The 24402-nt window shown below is 49.7% G+C and overlaps 1 protein-coding gene across 1 annotated transcript in view; it reads left to right on the top strand.

Moving 5' to 3' along the window:
- Positions 1–967: 967 nt before the first annotated feature.
- Tnfrsf21 (TNF receptor superfamily member 21) overlaps positions 968–24402 on the top strand; it is a 52366-nt gene continuing 28931 nt past the window's right edge. Inside the window, exons 1-3 of the mRNA XM_070023575.1 lie at positions 968–1128; positions 14826–15477; positions 16823–17317. Of these exons, the coding sequence (XP_069879676.1) occupies positions 1087–1128; positions 14826–15477; positions 16823–17317 (1189 nt within the window). The 5' untranslated portion in view covers positions 968–1086. The remainder of the gene's footprint in view (positions 1129–14825; positions 15478–16822; positions 17318–24402) is intronic.

A 24402-nucleotide genomic window follows, 5' to 3' on the forward strand; every position in this document is an offset into this window, starting at 1 on the left:
AGGCGGGACGGCACCAGACAGCGCGGTCCAGAGCGGCTCCGGGAGGGGCCGGCGGTGCGGGGCGCTCCGGGAGGGGCCGGGCGGTGCGGGGCCGGCGGTGCGGGGCGCTCCGGGAGGGGCCGGGCGGTGCGGGGCCGGCGGTGCGGGCCCGGTGATGCGGGGCCGCTCTGCGTTGGGCTCGTCTACTCCCGAGTGTTTTACTTATTAATGTGGTGCCCGTCCTGGGGCCGGGCGCGGCCCCTGATCTTTAGGGCCCGAGGCTGGCGCTGCCCCACCTGAGCCACAGCCCCTCGTCTGACTTTTCTGGAGATCAGAGTCTCACGGACTTCCCTGCCTGGGCTGGCCTCGAACCGCGATCCTCAGACCTCAGCCTCCCGAGTAGCTGGGGTGGCAGGCGTGAGCCGCCCACCCGCACCTGGCATGGCGGGGGCCTAATCTGAGACACGCGCATCTCTCTCGTAGCCCAGGCTGACCTGGAACTCACGATCCTCAGCCCGAAGGCGTGGAAGGAAGCCAAGGGCCCCGGCGGCGGCGCAGCAAGGTGCAGTTCCCCGCGCGCGTCGCCAGGGGGCGCGCCCGCCCGCCCCCTCCCCGGGCCGCGGCGCGGCGGCGCCGGCCCCCTCGCGGTGACGTCACAAAGGCCGGCGCCCCGCCCCCGCCCCACGTGCGTCCCCGCGCCGGCGGCCGCGGCGCCCAGAGCTGGTCCGCGGGCCGGGCGCAGCGGTGGCGGCGGCGGCGGCGGCGCTATGGGCAGCGGCTCCCGCGCGCTGTCGCGGCCGGCGCTCCTGGCTGGGTCTGGGCAGGCGCGGCGGGGCCAGGGCGAGGACTCGGGCAGGCGCGCGCCGCAGCCGCAGCCGCAGCCGCCGCGGCTTCTCCCGGCCCGGGCGCCCGCGCCGCTGGGCGGGCGCTGCTGAGGCGCCCCGCGAGCCGCCCGGTGCCCGGCCCCGGCCCCGGCCCGGCCGCCCGGCCGCCCGGCCGCCGCCGCGCCATGGGCTGCTGGAGGTAGATGGGCGCCGCGCCCGCTGCAGCCGCGGCCGAGCCCAGCCGCCGAGGCGCCGCGCGCCCCTGCGAGCCGCGGGCCCCGCCATGGGCGCCGGAGCCGCGATGACCGCGGGCGTCCTCGTCCTGGTGAGTGCCGCGGAGGCCGGCGCGGGAGACCGGGCGCGGGAGGCCGGGTGCGGGAGGCCGGGCGCGGGGAGGCCGGCGCGGGAGACCGGGCGCGGGAGGCCGGCGCGGGAGGCCGGGCGCGGGGAGGCCGGGTGCGGGGAGACCGGGCGCAGGGAGGCCGGGTGCGGGAGGCCGGGCGCGGGGAGGCCGGGCGCGGGGAGACCGGGCGCGGGGAGACCGGGCGCGGGGAGGCCGGGCGCGGGGAGACCGGGTGCGGGAGGCCGGGTGCGGGGAGGCCGGGCGCGGGGAGGCCGGCGCCCGGGGCGACGGGGACGGAGGGCGGGCAGCGCGCGGGGCGCTCCCGTCGGGGTCCCCGGCTCGGCTGCGGGGCGCCGGGGCCACGGCTCTGCCTGCAGCCCGGCCCGGCCCGGGGCGTCTTCCTCGGTCGTCCCGGACCCCAGCCCCGGCCCGGGGAGCCGGCATCCCCGCGTCCTCCCCGCGTCCCCGCTTTGTTGCAGTGCGGGGTCCGGCCGAGGCGCTCCCGCAGCGGCCGTGCGCACCAGATCCCCTCCCTCCCTTCCCAGGCCCCCCCCCGCCACCCCCACACGAGCCCAGGGACCCCCACTCCCGGGCACCTGCTGCGGACCGGGCCGGCCGAGGCGTGGTCCCGGCCACCGCCGAGCCTGCGCAGGGCGGCCCTCCGCGCCCTGCCCGCCCCGCGCCGCGCCCTGCCCGCCCCGCACCGGCTGTGCGGGCTGCCCGGAGTGTCTCACCTGGCCGGAGCCCGGGGGTCCGCGTGGTGACCCCAGCCCCTTCCCCCTTCATTCCCAGTCCGAGGTGGAAGGAAGGAGACGGGAAATCAAACCCTGGAGTCATCGCCAACTTCCCGGCCTTCACCCCCGCGGGGAGCGCGGAGGTGGCGAGCTAGAAAGAACCAGAAGGCCGTAGGAGACACCCCAGCATCCCCAGAAACGGGCGGGGGTGCAGGGGCCGCCGCCAGCCCCGGCCCAGGGCGGTGGCTGCCCGGGCCTGAGGATCCGTGCTGCCCGGGCTCCCGCCGCGGTGGTGGTGGTGGTGGGGACACGGGGACACGGGGACACGGGGGCCGCGGGGCCTCACCAGAGGAGGAAAGCATGGCGGTCAGAGCATTTACAGTCAGGCACGACCCAGGCTCCCCCCTCCCCGCGAAAGTCGTCTTCTGCCCATGGATGGTGGTGACAGTGTTAGGTGTGTAAGCCTGGAAGTTCTGGGGTGCATGGGAAGCTTGTGGGCTACACCCCATGGGCTTGGTGCATTTGTGCCTGGGAACAGCCAGCGATCTGAACGAGGAGAGGCAGGACTGCCTTTACTCTCCTCTTCCCAGCCTGAGACCCACACGTGTGTGAGTGTGTGTGTGCGCGTGCACTCACACACATGGGCATCTGATAGATTTGCTAATGTGCCAGTCCTGGGGCTCGAACTCGGCCTCAGCTCTGTCCCTGTCCCTGAGCCTCTTTGTGCTCCAGGCTAGGCTCGATCACTTGAGCCACAGTGCCACTGACTGCTTTCTCTGAGTGGTTTACTGGAAGTTCTTATCTTACAGACTGTTCTTGCCCAGGCTGGCTTTCAGCCATATATGTATATGTATCTCCACATAGATATGTCTATACACGTATGTTTATACACTCGTGTGCAGATGCATATATACTTGCACACACATGCGTACACATGCTGTGTATGTGTGTAGTGACTGTACATGGATAGCAGGTGCTAGATGCCAGGTGTGAAGCAGGAGAAGGTAGTGCCAGCCTCTCCATTTTGCAGGTGAGAGAATAGAGTTTCCAAGGGTGTCACTGGTCTCTTGGAAGCCACCCAGCTTGGGCGTGAAGACCCTCGGCTCCCTGGCTCCACCTGTGCCTCACGGCCTGTTGCTAACATTCTAATTGCTTGACGGTGAAGTGTCATGGAAGAGAAGCCTCGTGGGGAGGGATGTGGGGAGGGATGTAGAGACGGGGCTTGGTTTGCTGCGGGACTTGCCTAGGGAGGTTTTCTTCACTGCCCGGTTTGCTGAGGAGTTGACCCTGAGGGTGTGATGTAGGAATATGCAAACTGAAGCACAAGAGATGTATTGCAGGCCCGGAGTCTGGAGCAAGGTAAAATAAGACCTTTTAGGTTTATGTCAGCATTAAGAATGTTCTAGAAAGGCTTGCCTCATTTGACACTATAGAGTCGGAGATGTGCCCTGTTCTCAGGGGCTTGCAGTGGCCGCCTGCACTGAGCACTGGCCAGGTGGGCGGCCAGAAGAGAAGAGAGACATCCCTTCTTCCTCTCGTAAGGACGGTGAATTGCAGACACAGCACTGTGTGCCTTAATGTCCAGGCTGATGACGGGACAGTGTTACCGGGCGGAGGTGGGTGAGCTCTGCTTCCTGACCTTGGCGGGTCGTTTGACCAGGCTCTTGCGCCACGCTGGTGTGCTCGCTAGGCAGGTGCGGCTCCTGCCATGACTCAGGCCAGGCGCTTTGGATGAAAGGAAGTAGAGCTTGGGCTCGAGGGAGAAGCGCTGTCTGGAGGGAGAAAGCCCTGAGTTAAGCCCTAATACCAGCACGGACAAATAGAGCTACAAACGTTTTATTTTTTTAAAAGAAAAGCTGGTATTATCTATACAGTATCTTCTCCTTTTTACGTGATTTCTGTAAACTCTGCAGTCCTAGAGTGTGAAAGTTGGAAGGAAGCCTAAAACACTTCTGGTTTATTACTTTAGATTTCTTGGTGGAGAGAAAAAGCAGGCTGCACTGCAGGAGTGACTTCTTAAAATTTATTTTGTTTTCTCAACTAACAAGCCGCGGCAGCCACTGTGTTCTGAGCGAGGCACAGGCTCTGGCAGTGGACCAGAGCTGAGCGGGAACTCGGGTCTTGTCTCAAAGGTGCCGCTCCCATGGCCATGTGTGCAGCTCAGCGCGGACTGGGCTTTTCTTGGTCGTGTGGGCCAGGGTATGACGGCTGGACATAGAAAATGTGAGAAGTGGCACTGTGGCTCAAGCTGTAGAGTGCTCACCTTGAACTGAAGAGCTGAGGGCCAGCGCCCAAGCCTAGAGTTCAAGCACCAGGACCGACAAAAAAAAAAAAAAAAAGTTTTTCGCCCAGGTCCAGAGTTCAAGCCCCACGACCGACCAAAAAAAAAACAAAAACAAAAACAAAAAACCACACACAAAAAAAAGAAAATGTGGTGGACATGAAACTCTTGATGATAATACTCAAAGCCATGTTAGCTGGAAGTGTCCACCTTCAGATTCACATTTGCTCGCCTCAGTAGGCCAAGTGACTTAGGGGAAGTGAGGAATGGGGAGGGATGGGCAACGCAGGCGGGACTCACGGTGGAATGAAGGAATCCTGCTTTAACCCGCGTTACCCCTTGTCTGAAGGTGCAGAATGGAATCAGACTGCCCATCTGAACCAAGGGCATGTGTTTGAAGCCACTGCATTGATTGAGAGCAAATAAAGAAGCCTCCAGTGTATATATGCACATTGAATACCACGCGCACGCACGTGCACACACATACTTCCTTGTAGTACAATGTATGTTACTTTCACTTGAGAAAAAGACCATAAGACTCAAGTGCAGATCCACCATCTCTCTAATAAGTGTGTGTGTGCGTGCGCGTGCATGTGTGTGTGTGTGTATGTATGTATATATATATCCATATACACGTTAGCTACAGGAGGGGGGTTGTTATGTGATGTTTTCCCAATGTGTTGTAGGTCGTGCTGGCTGGTAGGACGACGCCGTGTGGGCTTCTGGGCTGGCTCTGCTCTGTGAGCAGTCTGCTTTCTCAGTGGTAGGCCAGGAGGTAGACATCACACTTGAACTTTGCACTTGATCTTTTTTTTTTTTTTTGGTGCCTGTATTAGGACTTGACTCGGCCTCCAGCTATTGCTTTTTCCGTTCAAAGTTGGTAATCTGTCACTTGAGCCACACAACTCCGCTCCTGGAGGTTTGCTGGTTGACTGGAGGTGAGAGGCTCTTGGATCTGTCTGCCTGAGCTGGCTTTGAACCAGGATTCCTCAGATCTCAGCCTCCTGAGTCATGTGCTTCCTGAGCCAGCCCTTCACAGCATGTCAACTCTAACTGGCTCAAGTAAAGCTGATGATGATGATGATTTTTCTTTTGGTGACGGGAAACAGACAGATGCATCATCGGACTATTCAGGGGCTGGGATGGAGTGAAGGCTCCTGCTTGTAGACACAGCTATGCCTGTTTTCCAGTAAGTGCTAATACCCTGCTGGCCTTCTTCCTCTAGGCTGGCCCAGCACACTGCGGTGATGCCAGGCCACCAGCCACTTCTTGGCAAACTCCGGCACTTGTCTTCTGTGACAGATGATGCCTGATCGCTTCAGAGCTTCGGAAGCAAGTCAGGGTGGACCTTTGGACGCAGATGGTCCTGTGTGGTGGACCCTGGGAGGAGTCTGGGCTTCACGGCAGAATAGGACAGCATCATAAATACAGTCTGCCCCACCCCCAGTGTGTATATTTGTTCAATACCAAAAAATCAACAGGGAGTCTGAAATTGGCTTGTGAATTGTCACCTGGCCATCCTACCACTTTTTTTTTTTTTTCCTAGCCTGAGGAGGACTGAGCAGAGGTTATGTAATGTGAGGAAGCAGAGCACCTCACAGAGCCTGGGCGGCCGGAGCCCTGCAGTGAGGGCGGATCTGCACGTGGATGCTGTTGACTCAGGGCAGCAGCAGTGTCACTGTTCTTGAGGTTCTCCTGTCAGCCTCTCTCTAGAATGGTCGACACCGGTGCCTCACACCGTCCAAAACCCAAATAAAAAGAAACCAGAGGTGCTTGGTGAGGTGAGCTGGGTGCTGATGTTTACGTCGTTTTCCCTGCGCTCCTCCGCCACGCAGAGCCACGCGGCTCTGTTACCTGGCACCACTTGCAGATCTCGTCTGTTTTGGGAGAGGAACGTACGTGTACGAGGGAAACAAGGAGTGATTCCATGCGTCCTGGAGTCGGGTGCGAGCAGTGGTGGAGTCAACAGGGCCTGGGCATTGATAGCCCAAGGGGCGGGATTGGGAAGTGGTTATTAATGGCAATCACGGGTCTGATGGTACTAGCCCTTGCCTATTGAGGAGGTCTCCTGGGCTTGTGTTAAGGGCTGCTAACAAACCATCTCAGTACATCTTACAAGTTCCCGAAGCGGAAGTGCTAGCCCCGTGTTCACATAGAGGAATGAAGATTGAGGGCGTTGGTGGGGACTGGAGAGAAGATTCAAGGCTAGGTCAGGGTGGCTTCGAACACACCGTCTGCCTAGTTATGGGGAGGGGGATGGTTCACTGTACCAGATATTTTAAATTTCAAGAGTTGAGCCTGCTGTTTGCATCGGACAAACAGTTCCGCCCGTGGCGGTGCTTGGAAGTTTAGCAGGCCCGCTGGTAAGGGGCACCGAGTGTGGAAGGGACAGGAAGGAGAAGGCTGGGCACTTTCTGTGGGGTGACTCGGACGGGCTGTGGCGCCACCGTGAAGATGGAAAGATCCTCCTGCCAGCGGGAGTGGTATAAATAGGCGGCGGAGGCTTTGCTTCCCTGCAAGGTGGGTCATTTTGGAAAAATATTTGCTTAGTGAGTAACAGTGACACTCGCTTTCTGCTTAGTAATGTGGTTTCACCTCGCTCTGAGAATCTGAGAACATTTTAGGGGTTCTTTGCTGCCAGCCTGATTATTTGAATAGAAGTGCCCGGGCTTGCACCATCTGTTACTGGTATTTCTTTTGTTCACTTTTCATTTCAGGTCTCTTAGAAACTGAAATTGGTAATGTGAGAGGTGCTGATAATGATGGTGGTGGTGATGATGATGACGATGATGACGACGACGATGATGATGATGATTGTGTGTGTGTGTGGGGGGGGGCTTGTCACACTGACTGGCACCACACAGCTAAACAAGATTTTGAACATCCCTCTAGAAAGCTTGAATAGATAGGCCAGACAAAGACAAAAGGCAGAGTGGGATTTGTTTAATCATTTGTCCTAGGAAAGACGTTGGAATTCTGGTGTCCTCAAGAACCTTTGGGACAAGACCAATGATCTGATTTCACCCTAGATAATGGGCAGTGCTACTCAACTGGGAATGGGAAAATCGGAGGGTTGGGGAAGGAGAAAGAGACCCAAAGGGAAAAATGGTGGCAGATAGCTGGCAGGATTTAACTCGTGTGTGTTTGACGCTGTGTGTGTGTGTGTGTGTGTGTGTGTGTGTGTGTGTGTGTGTGTGTGTGTGTGTTTTGTTCCCTTGCATTTGTACTTTTTCATTCATGTAATGAGTTCTGTGGACCATCTGTTAAATGTCAGGCACAAGTGGACTTCAGGGATATGTACGAGTAAGAGTCCTTGGTCTCTTCCTCTGGGGTTTCACAGAAGGGAGATGTTGGGTGGGAACCTAGAGGAGGAGGAGGAGGAAAGCAGTAGGAAAGAGGCCTGTGGGGTCCCCTAGCCATAGTGAAGAGCTGGGTGTCCAGGCGGCCAGTGTTCTCGGTGCTCGGTGAGCCAGGCAATGGAGCTTGGGTTGCGGTGGAGACACGGGCAAAGCCAGGTCGCTTGCCATCCTTGGTGTGGTCTCCACCAGATCTGAGTGCAGTGAAAATTCACATTCAAGTTTTATCAAACAGTCTTTTCTGTATCTTTGCAAGTCTTGGGATTGAGTCCGGAGCCTTTTTATTATGCTAGGCCAGTGCTCCACCACTGAACTATATCCCCAGCTCCCAACTTTTAAAACAGAGTGCTCTGTAAAGTCCGTGGGAGTGGGAGGGAATTGCTGAAGGCTGCTGAGGCAGGCAGGGCCGGTGGTGGTGGGGAGGAGAGGCCGTGACGGAGGCCGGCTGCCTGGGTCTGTGGCGGGCAGGGCAGCCTGCGGGCCTTCACATCCGCCGTGTAAGAGCCCAGGCCCGGCTGTCCTCGTGTGTGAAGCCGTCCTCCTGTTGTTGAGTGTGTGGCTTGCTGCTGTTCAAGTTGGCTTGTCCAAACCAACAACCTTTTGGGTTGTTTCCCACAGGTGTGATCCCCAGAGTGGAATTTCTAGGTCAGAGGAAATGAACGAGTAGTTTTATGGCTTGGGCTACATCGTGCCAGCTTGTCTTCAGGAAGACAATTTAGAGGGCCACTTGTCACCTATGAATGCGATTTTTACTCCACAAACCTGCCAGCCCTGGAGTTTATCATGTTAATTTATTTATGTCTCTAATTTAGATATGTAGAGGTCTCTTTTTGGTAGGAACACCATCAGTTTATCCTCTGTGGTAGTTTCCTTTGAAATTGTTCATGCAGTCCTCTGTCTCAACTCTTGAGTAGACGTTCTAGAAAACTCCTTTCTATTAACCCTCTGTCCCTGGCTTCAAAGAACACTTGCTAGTGTGAGCACCCAAATCTCAGAAATACTTTACTTACATTATTTACATCAGCAGCTTATTAATAAAAGCTCTTACATTGGGATGCTGATGAGCAAGCAGTCTGGTAGAGGAGTCCAATAGCAGAGGTCAGAGCATAGAGAGGGTTGTTGGATCCTCGTGTCTGCTGTGGGCGTGCATGCGTGCATGCTCCGGCCCGCGCATACACTCAGCTCTCGGGAAGCTCTGAACCTTGCCTTTCTGGAGTTTTATGGAGGCTTCATTATGAAGGCACAGGATCGATTACATCACTAACCATTGGTGATTAGCTCAACCTCAGCTCCTCTCCTCCTTGGAGGTTGGGGATGTGGCTAAAAGCTACAACTCCGTAGTCAAGCCTTAGTTTTTCCTGGTGCCCAGTCTCCTAAGGGTCTTCAGCCCTCATTCATCTATGGTCAGTCCTGCAAAAGCTACTCACATAACCCTTGAGATTAGGAGCTGTTTTTGAGGAACTTAAGGCAGAGACTGAGCGTCTGTCTATCTATATCGTTATATATATATTATGTATGTATGTGTATATACATATATATGTGTATATGTGTATGTATGTATATATATGTGTGTATATATATATATAAAATATATATAAAAAATATATATGTATATAAATCTTTTGAATCATGCCAACTGGTACTTGGTAGAGCTGGGCTTGCTTGGCACACCCCAAATTCAGATAGATTTTTTTACTTTAATGCCAGAGTTTCCACACTTGCTGGAAAAGTTGTTGTTGTTGTTTTTTGTTTTTGTTTTTTTGTTTTTTTGGGTCTGGTCCTGGGGCCTGAGCGCTGTCTCTCAGCTCTTCAGCTCAAGGCTAGCGCTCTAGCTCTACCACTTGAGCCACAGTGCCACTTCTGGCTTTTTTCTTTTTTGCTTATGTGGTACTGAGGAATTGAATCCAGGGCCTCATGCATGCAAGGCAAGCACTCTACCACTGAGCCACCTTCCCAGCCCGAAAAGTTGTTCTTGCCTGGGTTTATTTGTTCTTCTGTAAATCCTTAGCGAGGTATGGAGTGCCCCTCCTCCCCGCCCCCATCACTGCCTGAAGTCTTGCACGTGATGCCGGTTCATTTACAACGTAGTGAATAAATAAGTCAACACTTGGCATCCCTAGAGAGGTGGAGGGCTGAGGAACAGCTGTGGTGAGCAGGCAGCCAGCCATCCGTGGCTCACACCTGTAATCAATCGTAGCTACTCAGGAAACTGAAATCTGAGGATCGCGGTTCAAAGCCAGCCCAGGCAGGAGTAGGAGAGTCCATGGTTGGGGAGGTATGGTGCAAGTGGTAGAGTGCCAGCCTTCAGCAAAAAAGCTAAGGGACAGTGCTCAGGCCCCAAGTTCAAGCTCCGGTCCTGGCACACACACAAAAGGAAGAAATCGCCGTAGTGCTGGAGGAAGGTGACGTTCTGCAGTGGGCACAGCGTGCAGATGGCACATGGCCGCTGCATTGCAGCGTCGTGGTGCTTGATGCCGTCCCCTCCCCCGTGGACCCCCTCCCACCCCCCTCCTCCGCATCTCCTGAGCTCCCCTCCCTCTGGCCCTGCAGTCAGCGTATTCTCTCCCTGGCATTCTCCATATTCACCAGCTTTTTTTTTTTTTTTTTTTTAAGTCTTTGCTTTTGCCCTGGCAACAGCAGATTTTTTTTTTTTTCAACTCAGAGAGGATGATAGGAAATCAGAGCTGACCAGGTTTATATAACATAACTGGAACTGTTCTGCTGTGAGTTGTGGAAGCGGAAGCTTTGTCCTTGAAGCAATTTTGTTCGTGTTTTCTTTTTTTCCTCCTCTCATATCTGAAGAATTCCAAATATCAGTGCCTTAATATTAGACAGTTAATGTGCCGCTCAAATTGTAAGGGTATGTAGCCTTTGCCTTTTGGTCATCTGCAGCATGTTTTGATGTCTGTAGCAGGAACAATTTGGTTGCATTACAGTCGTCACTATAGCTGCCTTTCTTTAAAACAACAACAACAAACTGGATGCTGGTGGCTCACACTTGTAATCCCAGCTACTTAGGAAGCTGAGATCTGAGAGTTTCAGTTCAAAGCCAGCCCAGGCAGGAAAGTCTATGAGAACCAACAAAAAACAAAACAAAACTGGAAGTAGAGCTGTGGCTCACATGGTAGTGTTAGCTCTGAGCACCAAAGCTCCCAGGGCATTGGAGAGGATCAGAATTGGTGTGTGAGTTGGAGTGGGTGGAGAGAAAAGAAGAGACCTCAACACCCATGGCAGGTGCTAAGGGAAGCTCTAAGGGTCTCTGTGACTCGGTTGGTCTTTGTATTTGGTATTTCTTTTGTCCTGGTCAAGTGTAGTGTAGTGTGTGTGTGTGTGTGTGTGTGTGTGTGTGTGTGTGTGTGTGTGTGTGTGTGTGTGTGTGTGTGTGTGTGTGTGTGTGTGTGTGTGTGTGTGTAGTATATAATATATAAAAAGTCAGATCGTTGAGAGACTGGGTCACGTGGTCCCTGTGGTCGCTGCCTGGTCTTACTGCATCATGAAAGCAGCCGTAGGCAACACCTACGTAAATGATGTCTGGATTCCAATAAACTTGTTTATGAGAGGAATTGCTGTGTTGGCTTTCCCTTGCTGCCCTCCGGCTCAGAGGATGTTTTGCTAATTATTTCCACAATCTTCATTATTGAGGTGGTTCAACAAGCAAGGGACATGGCTGTCCCTGGCCCTGAGCTGCTTGAAGTCATTACAGCAACCTAAGTATATACATTTGTGGGTCATCAGCACACATTACAAAACAGTCTGTAATTAGTTTCCGCTATGATGGCCAGGAACAGGAAATGGGATGAAGAGGTGGCTCATCTGTTTGGAATCCGAATGTCTAGGAACAATCAGAAAGGTTTGCCAAGAAGGTAGAGCCCGTATGTAAGTAAGCACAGCACTTCGTAGGATGGAATTGAAGACAACCCTAGCTAATACAACCTACTGTTTTGGCGAGCAAATAAAATGAGGTCAGGCTGATATTTTTTTTTAAGACAGTTTAGACAAAAATATAAGTTCTCTCATTGAATAGTCTCCCTCCTCCTCCCTGTATTCTTTCTAGATTTACACATATGAAAATACATGTATAGTAGATTCTAGTGAATAGGGAAGAGAAGATGAATAGAGTTTCCAAGTTACGAGTTCTTATGCGTCGAGACTTCTTTTGATGTGGAAGAAAGTACTTGTCAAAAGACAGAGCCATGTGATTGTATTTGGTATTTGAAATGAGAAGGAAAGAAAAGGTTGGGGATGAGAAAGAAAAGAGAAAGAGAAGATAGAAAAATAGATACATGGACAGGGACAAGAGGCAATCTTTATGGCCTCTGTTAGAGACAGTCCAGAGACCCTGACTGTTAAGAAGGAAATGGTCAGTGTATTCCAGTACAAAAAGAATTCAATGATGGAACACTAATAAGTTGAGTGGAGGGGCTGGGAAGGTGGCTCAGTGGTAGAGTGCTTGCCTTGCATGCATGAGGCCCTGGGTTTGAGGTCTCAGCACCATCTAAGCAGAAAAAGCCGGAAGTGCGATGGCTCAAGTGGTAGAGCGCTCGCCTTGAGCTAAAGAGCTGAGGGACAGCGCCCAGGCCCAGAGTTCAGGCCCCCATGATCGCCAAAAAAAAAAGAAATTGAATGGAAGCAAATCACGTGTAAAGCCTGGCCCATAGGTAAAACTTGTTAAAACAAAACCAAAAGCAACAGACATAGCTAATTTAAAGAACATGTGCTCAGATTATCAGGAAAATTAACTGAGCCAGTCTCTGGAGATGAATGGACTTGAGCAGGCTTAAATACTTTTATTCTATATTTTTCTTTTTAATTACCAAATTTTATTTTACTATCTTTAAGTAGTTATGCAAAGGGGATTTCTATATTCCTGATTATAAGAAGCCCAGGAACATTTATTTTTGTTTTAAAAATACTGATAAGAAATATGAGGACCATTAGATGTGCCAGATTGGGTAAGAGACAAGGGAGTGACTATAGGATTGGGTTATGTTAAAAATACGACTCAGAATCTTAGAACTAAAGGGGGGGGAATATATCAAGTGTAATATATATATATATATGTATGTTACATACAAACATGTATATTAAATATATAAATATATTTTACATATATGTGTGTGTATATATATATATATATATATATATATATATATATATATATATATATATTACACTTAGTTCAGGGAGTCCAAAATGTAGTTGGGCATCAGCGTCACATGGAGAGCTTAAAAACAGAACGAACTCTAGAGCTAAGGACAAAACACATTATTCCTGACCTGTGAGCCTCACAGTGACCTCAGCGGGTGAGACTGGGGATAGGAAGTTTAAGACTCTTTTCCCAGGGAATTTCAGTTCTGCATCTGGTGCTGGAGGCTTTGATGAACCTCTGAGCAGATCTGGATTAGTAGGGCCCATTCCCAGGCTTTGGGTGCCCATTCCCTTGTCCTTTTCAGTGACTGCGTCTGCCTTTTCCAGTGTTTGCCCATTGGTTGGTTTCACATCCTACAGAGACCATGCTAATTTAAATTTGAATCCCCTTTGTCTCCCCTACTCAGTACATTAGTCCAAGAATCATGTTTGGAAATGAGGGTTTTTATTTTGTTAAAAATAGTGACCAGGCTAGTGGGGAAAGGTCTAAGGCAAATAGCCTTTCTTAGATGCCTTCCTCCCTACCCATGTGCCTCCAGGGGAGCCGTCCCTCTGGGGAGCCCAGGGTGGTGAGCTGCTGAGGTGGAGCTGGATGGGATCTCATAGGGGACCCTAGCTCAGGGATTGGAAGGCTTAATTGAGGAACACACTCCTTCAGGTGAACTCCTAGAGAACTGATTAGATTTGACAAAGAAGGGCAGCTTGGGTTTTGGTAGAGATGGGTGGGTGGGGCGCTAAGCATCTACCTTACACTCCTTGGCAGACATATGAACTGAGTCTGGTGCTCTTCTGAGTTCAGTTTGAAAACCCTTCACCTTATCAACAAAATGATAAAAAGACTAAGTTAGGCACCGGTTACAGGCATGCCTGGAATCCTAGCTACTCAGGAACCTGGAGTCTGAGATCTGAGGATCACAGTTTGAAGCCAATCCCCACAGGAAGTCCATGAGACTCTTGCCTCCATTTAACCACCCAAAAGACAGAAGTGGAGCCGTGGCTTAAGTGGTAGAAGCTAATCTTGAGCACAAAGGCTCAGAGACAGCACCAAGATGAAAGACTATCTTCACATAGAAGAAACTTTTGAAAAGAAAGTCATGCTCCATCTGTAGGTGAAGCCCCAAGTAGGCAGCCCTGTCATGCAGTTGAACAATAGCCATGCTGATTCTCAGGTGCCATAGGGCAGCGGAAGACAACTATTCAGCTGTTTATTTTCTCTATGTATTGGGATTTTGATTTTCACCTAGCACTTTTTAAAATTTACTTTTTGCAGAACGTTTACACACTAAGTTAAACACAGTACCACTGAGCTGCATTTGTGGTTTTGTGTTTTAATTCTTGTTTGTTACATTAGCTTCAAGTTGCTGTGTGAGAGGTTTCAGTTCAGCACGTCAGTTTGTGAGCATAGTGTATTTAATGCCACCCCTTCCATCATTCTCAATTTGTCCCAACCCCACCCACCTCTCAGTTTACCTGATTTCCACATAGGTACATCAGTTACTATGATTGCACTTACCCATCTTTCCTGTCTGCTTTGTTTTGAGACAAGTTGCAGTGTATAATCAGGCTAGCCTTGAACTCATTGCTCTCCTGTCCCTACTGTCTGAGTGCTATGATTACAGCTGTGTGTCCCCCTGCCCAGGTCAGCAGTTTTAATACTGGCTAGAAAGTGCTTTCATTCACCTGAGCTCTTTTTTTTGCTCAAGGCTAGTGCTTTACCACTTGAGCCACAGCTCCATTTCTGCCTTGTTTGGTGTTTAATTGGAGATGAGAGTCTCATGGGCTTTCCTGCCCAGGGTGACTTTGAATCTTGATCCTCAGACCTCAGCCTCCTGAGTAGCTAGGATGACAGGTGTAAACCGCTGATGCTGCCTGGCTCTCCACTGATTTTTAGAATCAATTTGACAGTCATTGTCAGCAGCAGTTTGCAGAGGGAAAACTAAAACTAAGGCTCACATCTGGTAGGTCAGATGCTAAGGGAACAATTGAGTCTTGCTTTCTCTCCTACTCTACTCACGGATGCTAGCATTTGTGTTGAGCAGATGTGGTGCTGGCCAGATGTTTAATAGGGGTGATTTAATAGGGGTGGGAATTGTTGGTCCTTTTGTGTTACCACCTAATAACTTGTGGTTTTTGTCCCTCCATCTGTTCTCTTTCTTTCAGCTTGGATCCCTTAGCACCATCACAGCTCAACCAGAGCAGAAAGCCCCAAATCTCATAGGCACATACCGCCATGTTGACCGTGCCACGGGCCAGGTGCTAACCTGTGACAAGTGTCCAGCAGGAACCTATGTCTCCGAGCATTGTACCAACACGAGCCTGCGTGTGTGCACCAGTTGTCCTCCGGGGACTTTTACCAGGCATGAGAATGGCATCGAGAAATGCCATGACTGTAGCCAGCCATGCCCACGGCTGATGGTTGAGAAATTACCTTGTGCTGCCTTGACTGACCGAGAATGCACTTGCCCACCCGGCATGTTCCAATCGAATGGCACCTGCGCCCCCCACACCGTGTGTCCTGTGGGTTGGGGCGTGCGGAAGAAAGGGACAGAGAATGAGGATGTGCGGTGTAAGCAGTGTACCCGGGGTACCTTCTCCGATGTGCCTTCCACCGTGATGAAATGTAAAGCACACACAGACTGCCTGAGTCAGAACCTGGTGGTGGTCAAGCCGGGGACCAAGGAGGCAGACAACGTCTGTGGCCCACGCCCGTCCTTCTCCAGCCCAGCCCCCCCCTCTCCTGACACAGCCATCTTTTCACGCTCGGGGCATGGGGCTTCCCATGAAGTCATTTCCTCCACGTACGCTCCCAAAGGTAATGCAGCTTCGTGAATGACTGGCGTGTAGCAGGCCTCGCGCCCACGGAGGCACCAGGGATGCTCTCTCGCTTTGTGCTTCCCAAAGTCAGACGTTAGAGAAGGCGGCTCTTTTCTGCTGCTAATTAAATCTGGCTCTTTGGACTTAACTAGCAAGATTTAAACTCCAAAAAGTGTTTTTCTTTTTTAATTAGGAGAGGTTAAACACTTAAAACCCAGGTTACCATCAAGCTAGAAAATAAGAACAGAGAGAGGGACAGTGTTTGACTTATATCCGTGACTTGACATCTTCAGGTCTTGTTTAAATTGTAAGCAATTTAAATTGTAAGCAATTTAAATGTCTAAGGTTCCTTCCAGATGAAAAGGTTTTCCACCTAGACACGTAGTGAGAAGGAGCAGGAATGCCATTGCATTCAGAAGGGAGAGAAGAATGGTTAATGCAAGCGAGGGCCAAGAATGGGAGGGAAAATTAGAAATTTCAGGAAACGGCAAATATGTTCTGTAGTACCCAGATCAGGAGATGAATTCTTCATGTTTTTCTAATGATCTTGACTGCATTCTTTTTTAAGTATCTGAGTTTTCCTGAAATTCCACTTAATCCTCCAGCAGAATATATAATTGAGCCTTTTTGAATTCTTTTGTGTGAGTATAATTTTCCTGAGACGGTAACCACCCTGAGTTGTGTTACCTCGTGCTCTCTCCTGTCAGGTGACTCGGCTTTCCACCTATAGGGGGAGCCTTCTCTTGGCTACCATTTTGAAATGAAGCGACAGCTCCAAAGAGCTCCTGTGGCCCGCTCTAGACTTTCTCACGGGCTGACGTAGACCCCTGTATCTGGGGTCTCACACTCCTTAGTGAAGACTGCATGGGGAAAGTCAGCCCCATTTTTACTTAATCTGTTGATAATGGCTACTAAGGAATGTCTGTCTTTTATTCACTGACCATTTGAGTCCTTTAGCATAGCCACATGCTCACATTTACTATGGCATCATGAAATGATCTAAAGGGGAGAAAGAAGAGAGTAAACAGGAATTAAACTTGCGCTCATTCTCTGGCTACTCAAAGCAATTAATTGGAGTGCTAAACTATACCTCTGTATAGCAGAATATGCCAGGAAGCTCAGATCTTTTGGGGGTGAACTTGTTTTGGCTATACAAAAGTGAGTTGAGCTATTCAGATATTACTTTATGTAAAAAGTAGAAAATGTGCAATACGACTTACAGTTACTCTCCAGCCAGCATCTCTTCCTTATCCAGCTCAGTCTGGCGATGACCCGGAAGGGTAAGGAATATATAGACCCCAATATGGAAAAGCTCTCCCTTCCTCCTTACTCTTTTTTTCTAGGCATGAACTCAACAGACTCCAACTCTTCTGCCTCCGTTAGACCAAAGGTACCAAGTGGCATCCAGGAAGGGACAGTCCCTGACAACAGGAGCTCAGCCAGCAGGGAGGAAGGCGGGAACCAGACCCTCCCTGCCCTCCAGGTGGTCACTCGTCAGCAAGGCCCCCACCACAGACACATTCTGAAGCTGTTGCCGTCCATGGAGGCCACCGGGGGCGAGAAGTCCAGCACTCCCATCAAGGGCCCCGCGAGGGGCCACCCCAGGCAGAACCTCCACAGGCACTTTGACATCAACGAGCACCTGCCCTGGATGATCGTGCTTTTCCTGCTGCTGGTGCTCGTGGTGATCGTGGTGTGCAGTGTCCGGAAAAGCTCCAGGACTCTGAAAAAGGGGCCCCGGCAGGACCCCAGTGCCATTGTGGAAAAGGCCGGGCTGAAGAAATCTGTGACTCCAACCCAGAACCGGGAGAAGTGGATCTATTACTGCAACGGCCATGGTGAGTCCTGTCCCTTCTTGCTCCTGGACCTTCCCGTCCCTGAGTGGTTGTACAAAGAGGTTTCCATCCAGCGTCCCAGCTGTTGAGAACCAGGCACCTTGGCTGATGTCAGCCCTTTCAGCATTCTTCTCCATCTGTCTCCCCTCCCCACACCCCAGTTTACCTAGTTCCATGTTCACATGTGTACATTGACCATTATCTGCACTTTTCCCACCCTTCTTCCTCTTTCCACTCCTCTGTTCCCCGCCCCTTGACCTCACAACTCCCTGACTCCAGTGACAGTACCTGTCCCAGCTTGGTACTCATTTTGCCCATCTACAAGATAGTTGTTCAGGGGCGCTACATGGTTGGAACCCTCTCTTGCATATGTCATACTTCAGCTAATATGTTTGTGTGTATGCGCATATGACCCTGTATATCTTGTTTGCGTATACATTCATACTTTAGATCTAACTTCCACACCAGAGAAAATGTGTCCTTTGTGTTTGTGAGCCTGAAATACTTAACATGATTGTTTCAAGTCCACACACACATCACATTAAAACAAGATCGCATTGTCCATCTGGGCTGTTTTTGTAACTCGGCTGTGGTGAACGGTGCAGCAGTGAACATGGGGTGCAGTTGTCCTTGTTGTCTCCTGATTTGGCATCTTTTGGCTCAGTGCTCAAGGGGGGCTCTCCCAGGCTGGTCTGGGGCAGGGCATGGGGGGAGCTGTCCATAGGCTGGGTCTGTCAGGCTAGAGAAAAGGTTTTCCTCATTCCATTAAGCCTGAGACATTCAGGTGGAACTTCTCTCACCTTTCCTGCCACCTATAAAACTGGAGAATGTTGTACAATGAGAGCCTCGAGAGTTACCCTTAGGGACTTGGTTGGACTGTGTTACTTAACAAGTGAGGAAATTGAATTCGAATAGGTTTGACCCAAACAAGAGTCTAGTTGTTTGTTCAGGACAAATGGGACTAGACACCGTATCTCCTGACCGTTGGGGCCCTTCCTTTTTCTAAGAAAATAGAGCAAGGGCAAAGCCCAACTTGTAAACACAGGCTTTTTTGCAAAATTTTAATTGGAACCTTGGTTTTCAGTTCCTATCACTTTCCACATGCATACTTTAAAAAAAATGTTCTACTTCAATATTTGGAATCTCATTTTCTACCCTGAGGGTAATCTGAATTTCCCCTGGGTGACAGTAGAGTGTGTATTTGTCATCAGAGGCAGGGGCCCTTCATCTTTTATTTAATAGCCAGTATGTCTTTAATACAGGCTGGAATATTTTGTTCTTTTCCTCTTTTAAAGACAAAAGTGAGCTCACAGAACTTACTTGTCTCAGAGCTAAGTTTGACCTGAAGACTATAGTTTACAGCCATGATAGTAACTTTCCTTTTCTTTAAATCCTAAATGGAATTCCAGCCCTCTTGTGGTAATCCCATTCAAGTATTTCCTTTCCCTTTAAGTCTAAAGGTGTATTCTTTTCTAAAATATTTGGCCTTTTGATGGTGATTTAAGAAAGCTAATACCAGCTGGGCACCGCTGGCTCACGCCTGTAATCCTAGCTGTTCAGGAAGCTGAGATCTGAGGATCACAGTGGTTCAAAGCCCGCAGTGGTTCAAAGCCAGCCCGGGCGGGAAAGTCCTGAGACTCTTATCTCAATTTAACCACCAGAAAACCAGAAGTGGCACTGTGACTCAAGTGGTAGAATGCTAGCCTTGAGCTGAAGAGCTCAGAGATAGTGCCCAGGCCCAGAGTTCAAGCCCCAAGACTGAAAAAAAAAAAAAGCTAATACCATTTGGTCTTGCAATTCCATTTAATGCAGACAGAAATACTGTTAAAAATGTAGAAGCACAAAGGCCTGAAATTTTTAACTCAGCATTGTGTGTAACACTGGAAATAATGGTCAATATTTCGAGAAATTGCTAGGTGACTTAAGACCTATCTGTATGATGGGATATTTATGTCGGCATGGAAGATTTCACGAGGTTATTGTCTTTTATTATGTCAAAGAAAAAGGCTACAGTTTCTATAATACCACCCAAGTTATTTTAAAATTTTACAATAACAGTTGAAAGGAAACATGACAAAATGACAATTATTTTTCAGTGATGTGTGACGGGTATGGGTGTTTTCCTTCCTTATGAGTTTTCTGGACTTTCATGCCACCTACAATACTTCTTTTGTAACAAAAGAAATGGCACCTGGCTGGGAAGGTGGCTCAGTGGTAGAGTGCTTGCCTTGCAGGCATGAGGCCCTGGGTTCCATTCCTCGGTACCACATAAGCAGAAAAAGCTGGAAGGGGCGTGGTGGCTCAAGTGGTAGAGCATTAGCCTTGAGCTGAGGAGCTGAGGGACAGCGCCCAGGCCCAGAGTCAAGGCCCCACAACCGACATTAAAAAAAAAAAAAAGAAGAAATGGCACAATTTGTTTTTCTTCCTTTTCTGACTGGTGTGAGTTGTCAGAAACTGTGAGAAAAGCCAGGCTGAGGCAAATAGCCTACTGGATGTGGAGGCTGTCCAGGCCTAGGTAAGACAATGCTGGTGGGAAACCTGGGAAACCTGGCTCAGAGATAGCTTCAGACCCTTCACTCCTCTCGAACACGGCCACCACAAAGCTTTTCACCTACACATAATTCTATCGTGCACATGATTTGCAAGCATACTATAAAGAATGTCCTAGACCTGTTCCCAGGTTGACCTGTTTACCCTCTACTCTTTATCATTTGCTCAGTTTCTAAAGCCACGTAATGTATTTCATACAATAAGTTATGTATTACAGAGCAGTTCATGTATTTAATATGGTGATCTATAGTGTATATTGTTTACATGTACATGAACATACATGCACAAAATAATTTCTCCAAATCATTTCATAATCCTTTATGCCTCAATAACTGAATTTGTATTTTCTAACAAGAATAGTCTCTGAGAACAACTTTAGCCAATTTAACATGGGTTTAATGCTTTGCCATCTGTATTTTAGTGTTGTGTGTTGTTCCAGTAAGGCCCTTAATTAAAAATCATCTTTTTTTTTTTTCCTTTTGAGTAGGAGATCCAGTTTAGAATTCTGTATTGCATTAAATTGCCCTGTGGGTAACCAGTTTAAAAGCTTATTCTATTCCTTATTTACCTGATTAGTACAAAACGATGAGGCTATTCTACTAGATTATATGAATTTAGAACCATTCTCTGATCATCCCTTTTCCTAATGAAGTAACTCCGTTCTTTTCATTATTTGTTTTTATAGATTGGCCAGCTGAATTTATAAACACTCCTTTGCAGGATGATTTTCAAAACTCTTGAGAACACAAATTGTAGAAGGGAAAACTGGTCTAGCAGAAAAGCAGTTCAATAATGCTTTGTGACCTTAAACGTTCTTATGGCCACTGTTACCATGTTAAACTATGTCTGTGTCTTTAAGAATGGATGTGCTAAGTCACACACAAGCCAGTCGTACCCTTCTGTGGAAGCGAGATGTCAGCACTATGCCTTCCATACTGGATCACAGCAGTCTCGTTCAGCAGCTATCTGCAGAAGTTCTCCCATTCACCCAGGTTTTTGCATTGGGTTGTGTATGTTCAAGGTCTCTTTCTAAGGATGGTCTTTTCTCGCCAAGCTGCTAGTCTCGAAGGTACAACCAGGTAAAAATGGTGTTACAAGGAGAGGTTTTGTGCAGGAGAAACCCTTCCAGGTGTTCAGAGTTGTCTGGAAGCAATGCTCGGTTGATCTGACTGCACCGTGATCGGGCCATGGATTATCCTGGATAAGGCGCTCTCTTCCTGCTTCTAGCTCATTTCACACCAAATTGCTCATGAGGCTGGGGGCACAGGTTAACTGTCTTGGCCCTGGGTAGCTTTCTGTTAGAGGTTCTGTAAGACTTCACTTGGACATGAAGTCATGTGCTGAGGTCCTGCCCTGCTCCCAGCGCCCCGCAGACCCTCGCTTCTCTGACGCGAGGCCGTTGGTTCCCAGCTCTCACCAGCAAACACCTCTGTCTGTCATACGTTTTTGTTTAATTTGGTTTGATTTTTTTGTTGGTCGTGGGGCCTGAACTCTGGGCCTGGGTGCTGTCCCTCAGCTCTTCAGCTTAAGTCTCATGCTCTACCACTTGAACCCCAGCGCCATTTCTGACTTTTTCTGCTATGTGGTGCTGAGGAATTGAACCCAGGGCCTCATGCATACAAGGCAAGTGCTCTACCACTGAGTCACCGTCCCGGTCCTTGCCGTATGTTTTTATAACTTTATAGAGCTATCTGTACATCTGTATATTCATAATTTGACTTTCTTCAGTGAACTGAATACACAGTGTTTGGTATGTGAAAAAGGGAACTGAGAAAGAAAGAAAAGCCAAAACAGCCACTTGGCATGCATAAGCCCTCGTCAGGGCTACTCCTAGAACAGTGCCTTGAACTTGGTGTGCAAATATATGTCATTCAGTGAAGTGCAGTGTCCCCCACCCTGTGTTCCTTACCTTGGGGTTCCTTAGACGTGAACCCGGTTACCAATGTCTCCCAGACTCCAGAGCATTTTAGACTATGTGATGAGCATGGAAATGTTTGCATATATTTTATTTCTTTACTCAGAACAACAATGAACTGAGGTTCAAGCCTGACCTTTTGCTATTTCTTAAGGAAAAACAATCTAACACACAGATAATAACAACTCTCAACTGTGAGATGATGATACAGCAAAAGGCAGAACAAAGAGAGAGAGAGATAATAACGGCAAGGAGTAATCAATCATCCCCAAAGCATTTTTTTGTGGTTGTCATGGCTACGGCTAGATGCTGTGGACAAGAACCATGCCTGGCACCAGAGAACACGTTCTTCCCAGCAGGGCCTCATCCTGCAACCCACAAGCTTGGACGTTGTCTTTCTGGGAGGGAAGTGCATGAGCAGGAGGTCCAGCCCTCTAGGGGCGCTGATTTGCAATACCAGCACCCTAGTGGGCATGGGATTGCATTCGTGTTTCTTGTATAAATATTTCCCAGGGGTGGCTGTGGTTGGGTGACAGGTACTATGCCTGTGGAGCTCATGCCACGGATGTTTTGGAGCAATATCAATAAACTCTTGAACTGGGAATGACTTAAGGAAATGACTTAAGGAAATATTTCCTCTGAATTATTAGAACCACAATGCACAGTATTCAGAAATGAAGAGCAAACCAAGGGTTAGGAATTGGTACTAAGGAAGTACTTCTTCAGGTCCTTTTTGTTTAAGTAAAGTTATGGGACATTTGCCACCACCTACTAGGGTAGATCAAGAGGTGACTTGAGGTTTTGGCTAGTTTTCTTTCTTCTCTTCTCTTTCTTCCCTTTCCTCTCTCCGTCCCTCCTTTCTTCCCTCCCTTCTCTTTCTCTCTTTCTTTCTCTTGCTTGCTTGCTTTTTTCTCCCTGTCCCTCTCCCTCTCCTTGTAGCTCTTTCTCTCCCTCTCCCCCTCCCCCCTTCTTTCTTTCTCTCTCTCTCTCTCACCTTCTCTTCCTTGTCTTCTTCCATGAACTCATGGCCCTCCTGACTGCTGGGATTGTAGTAGTGAACCACCATGCTCAACTCAATTCCATTTTGTTTTCTTGTAGTGCCGGGGGTCAAACCTGGAGCCTAATATATATTAGTTTGCCAGGAAAACAAGTCTACCAGTGAATTAGCTCCAGTCCCTCATTGTCAGCTGTAGCAGGGACAATGTCTCCTGCTTATCAAGTGCTGTGTGCTTTCCTGAGTGTTTTATAAATATTAATTTTTGTAACCCTGTGGTGTCTATATAATACAAATAGGGAAACTGAGGGACAGAGTAACGTACTGAAGTCACAGCCACGGGACAATGTCAGGTTTTAAACTCAACTATTAGGATACTGTGGGCCTTGCCTCATGATCACAACTGTTAATGAGCGCTAGCATTTCCCAATTTTTGTGGTGGTGCTGGGGATCAAACCCAGGGCCCCACTCATAGCCAGGCAAGCACTCTTCCACTGAGCTACACCCCCAGTCAAAACATGGTCAATTAAAAAAATGTATTTCCCTTGGCAAAACCCAGCTTGTTTGGAAGGAAGCAGGACACCTAGAAATTGTCACCAACCACAAATTCACCTCTGCAGAGGTCACTCTGCATCCTTGACTTCTTGTAACTTGCTTGGAATGGACAAACAGCCTGTCAGTGTCTGGCGGGTGGGCAGGGCTGCTGTGAGCACTGGGACTGCTCCTCACGTCCGCGGCGATGGAGTCCCGCCGCGCGCAAGCGCCGAGCGGAGCACACGTCTGCCCTTCCTCACCTCTCAGCGGCAGCTGCTCGCTCTGCCAGAGACGCCTTGGCTACAAATTCCAGACAGTCATCCTGTCTGAGAGCCCAGATTTCCTAGGGGAAGGGGACTTGAATTGTAAACACCAGGAAGTCGGGCCGAAGAGAGTGGATTCTCCCTTTCAGAGGCAGCTCTGTCCTGTCATTCCAGCCTCTGGGCCCCAGGAGCCCACCGGCATGTTATAGGGCCACTCCAGGCCCCTAACTCCCTGTCTTTGCTTCCCATAATGCCATTTTTTCCTCCCAGCACCAAGGCTAGAACCCGGGGCTCAGATGTGCTAGACAAGCACTCGAGCGCTTCTCTTAACGTCTTAGGGGTATGAAACGCACGGAACCGTTGCAGGGGCGTGGTCTCGCACAGCTGCGGTCAAGGGCATTGTCTTAGGGATGGCAGTGTAGCTTAGTGGTAGAGCGCTGCCTGTCACTTGCTCCACAGCTCTACAGTAATGCATAGCATTCTACTACACAGTGGTCGTAGACACCATGGCCCTTTAAAGCCCTGGCAAAGCAGAGGCTTCTGCACCCCCTTCCCCTCCACCTTGACTTGCAGGAGACTTAGGAGAAAGGTGTTTACTTTCAGAATGAATATTTTATTCCATAGTTGAATTACCAGCCTTTGAATTGAAAGCTTTTTTGAACTAGTGAAAAACATCAGTATTTCCCCCACGTAGAGCTCAAACACAAATAAAGAAAAAAAGAATTCTGGAAAAATGTGTGTCCTTGAATCAACCTGGTCAGGTGTTACATAAGCAGGTTTTGCAGAGGAGGAAGACTTTCTGCAATCGTGTTGATGGCTCTCTATAGTCATT

Source organism: Dipodomys merriami, unplaced genomic scaffold (assembly GCF_024711535.1).
Source record: "Dipodomys merriami isolate MVZ:Mamm:240054 unplaced genomic scaffold, mDipMer1.0.p SCAF_16, whole genome shotgun sequence".
In the NCBI taxonomy this organism is placed as follows: Eukaryota; Metazoa; Chordata; class Mammalia; order Rodentia; family Heteromyidae; genus Dipodomys; species Dipodomys merriami.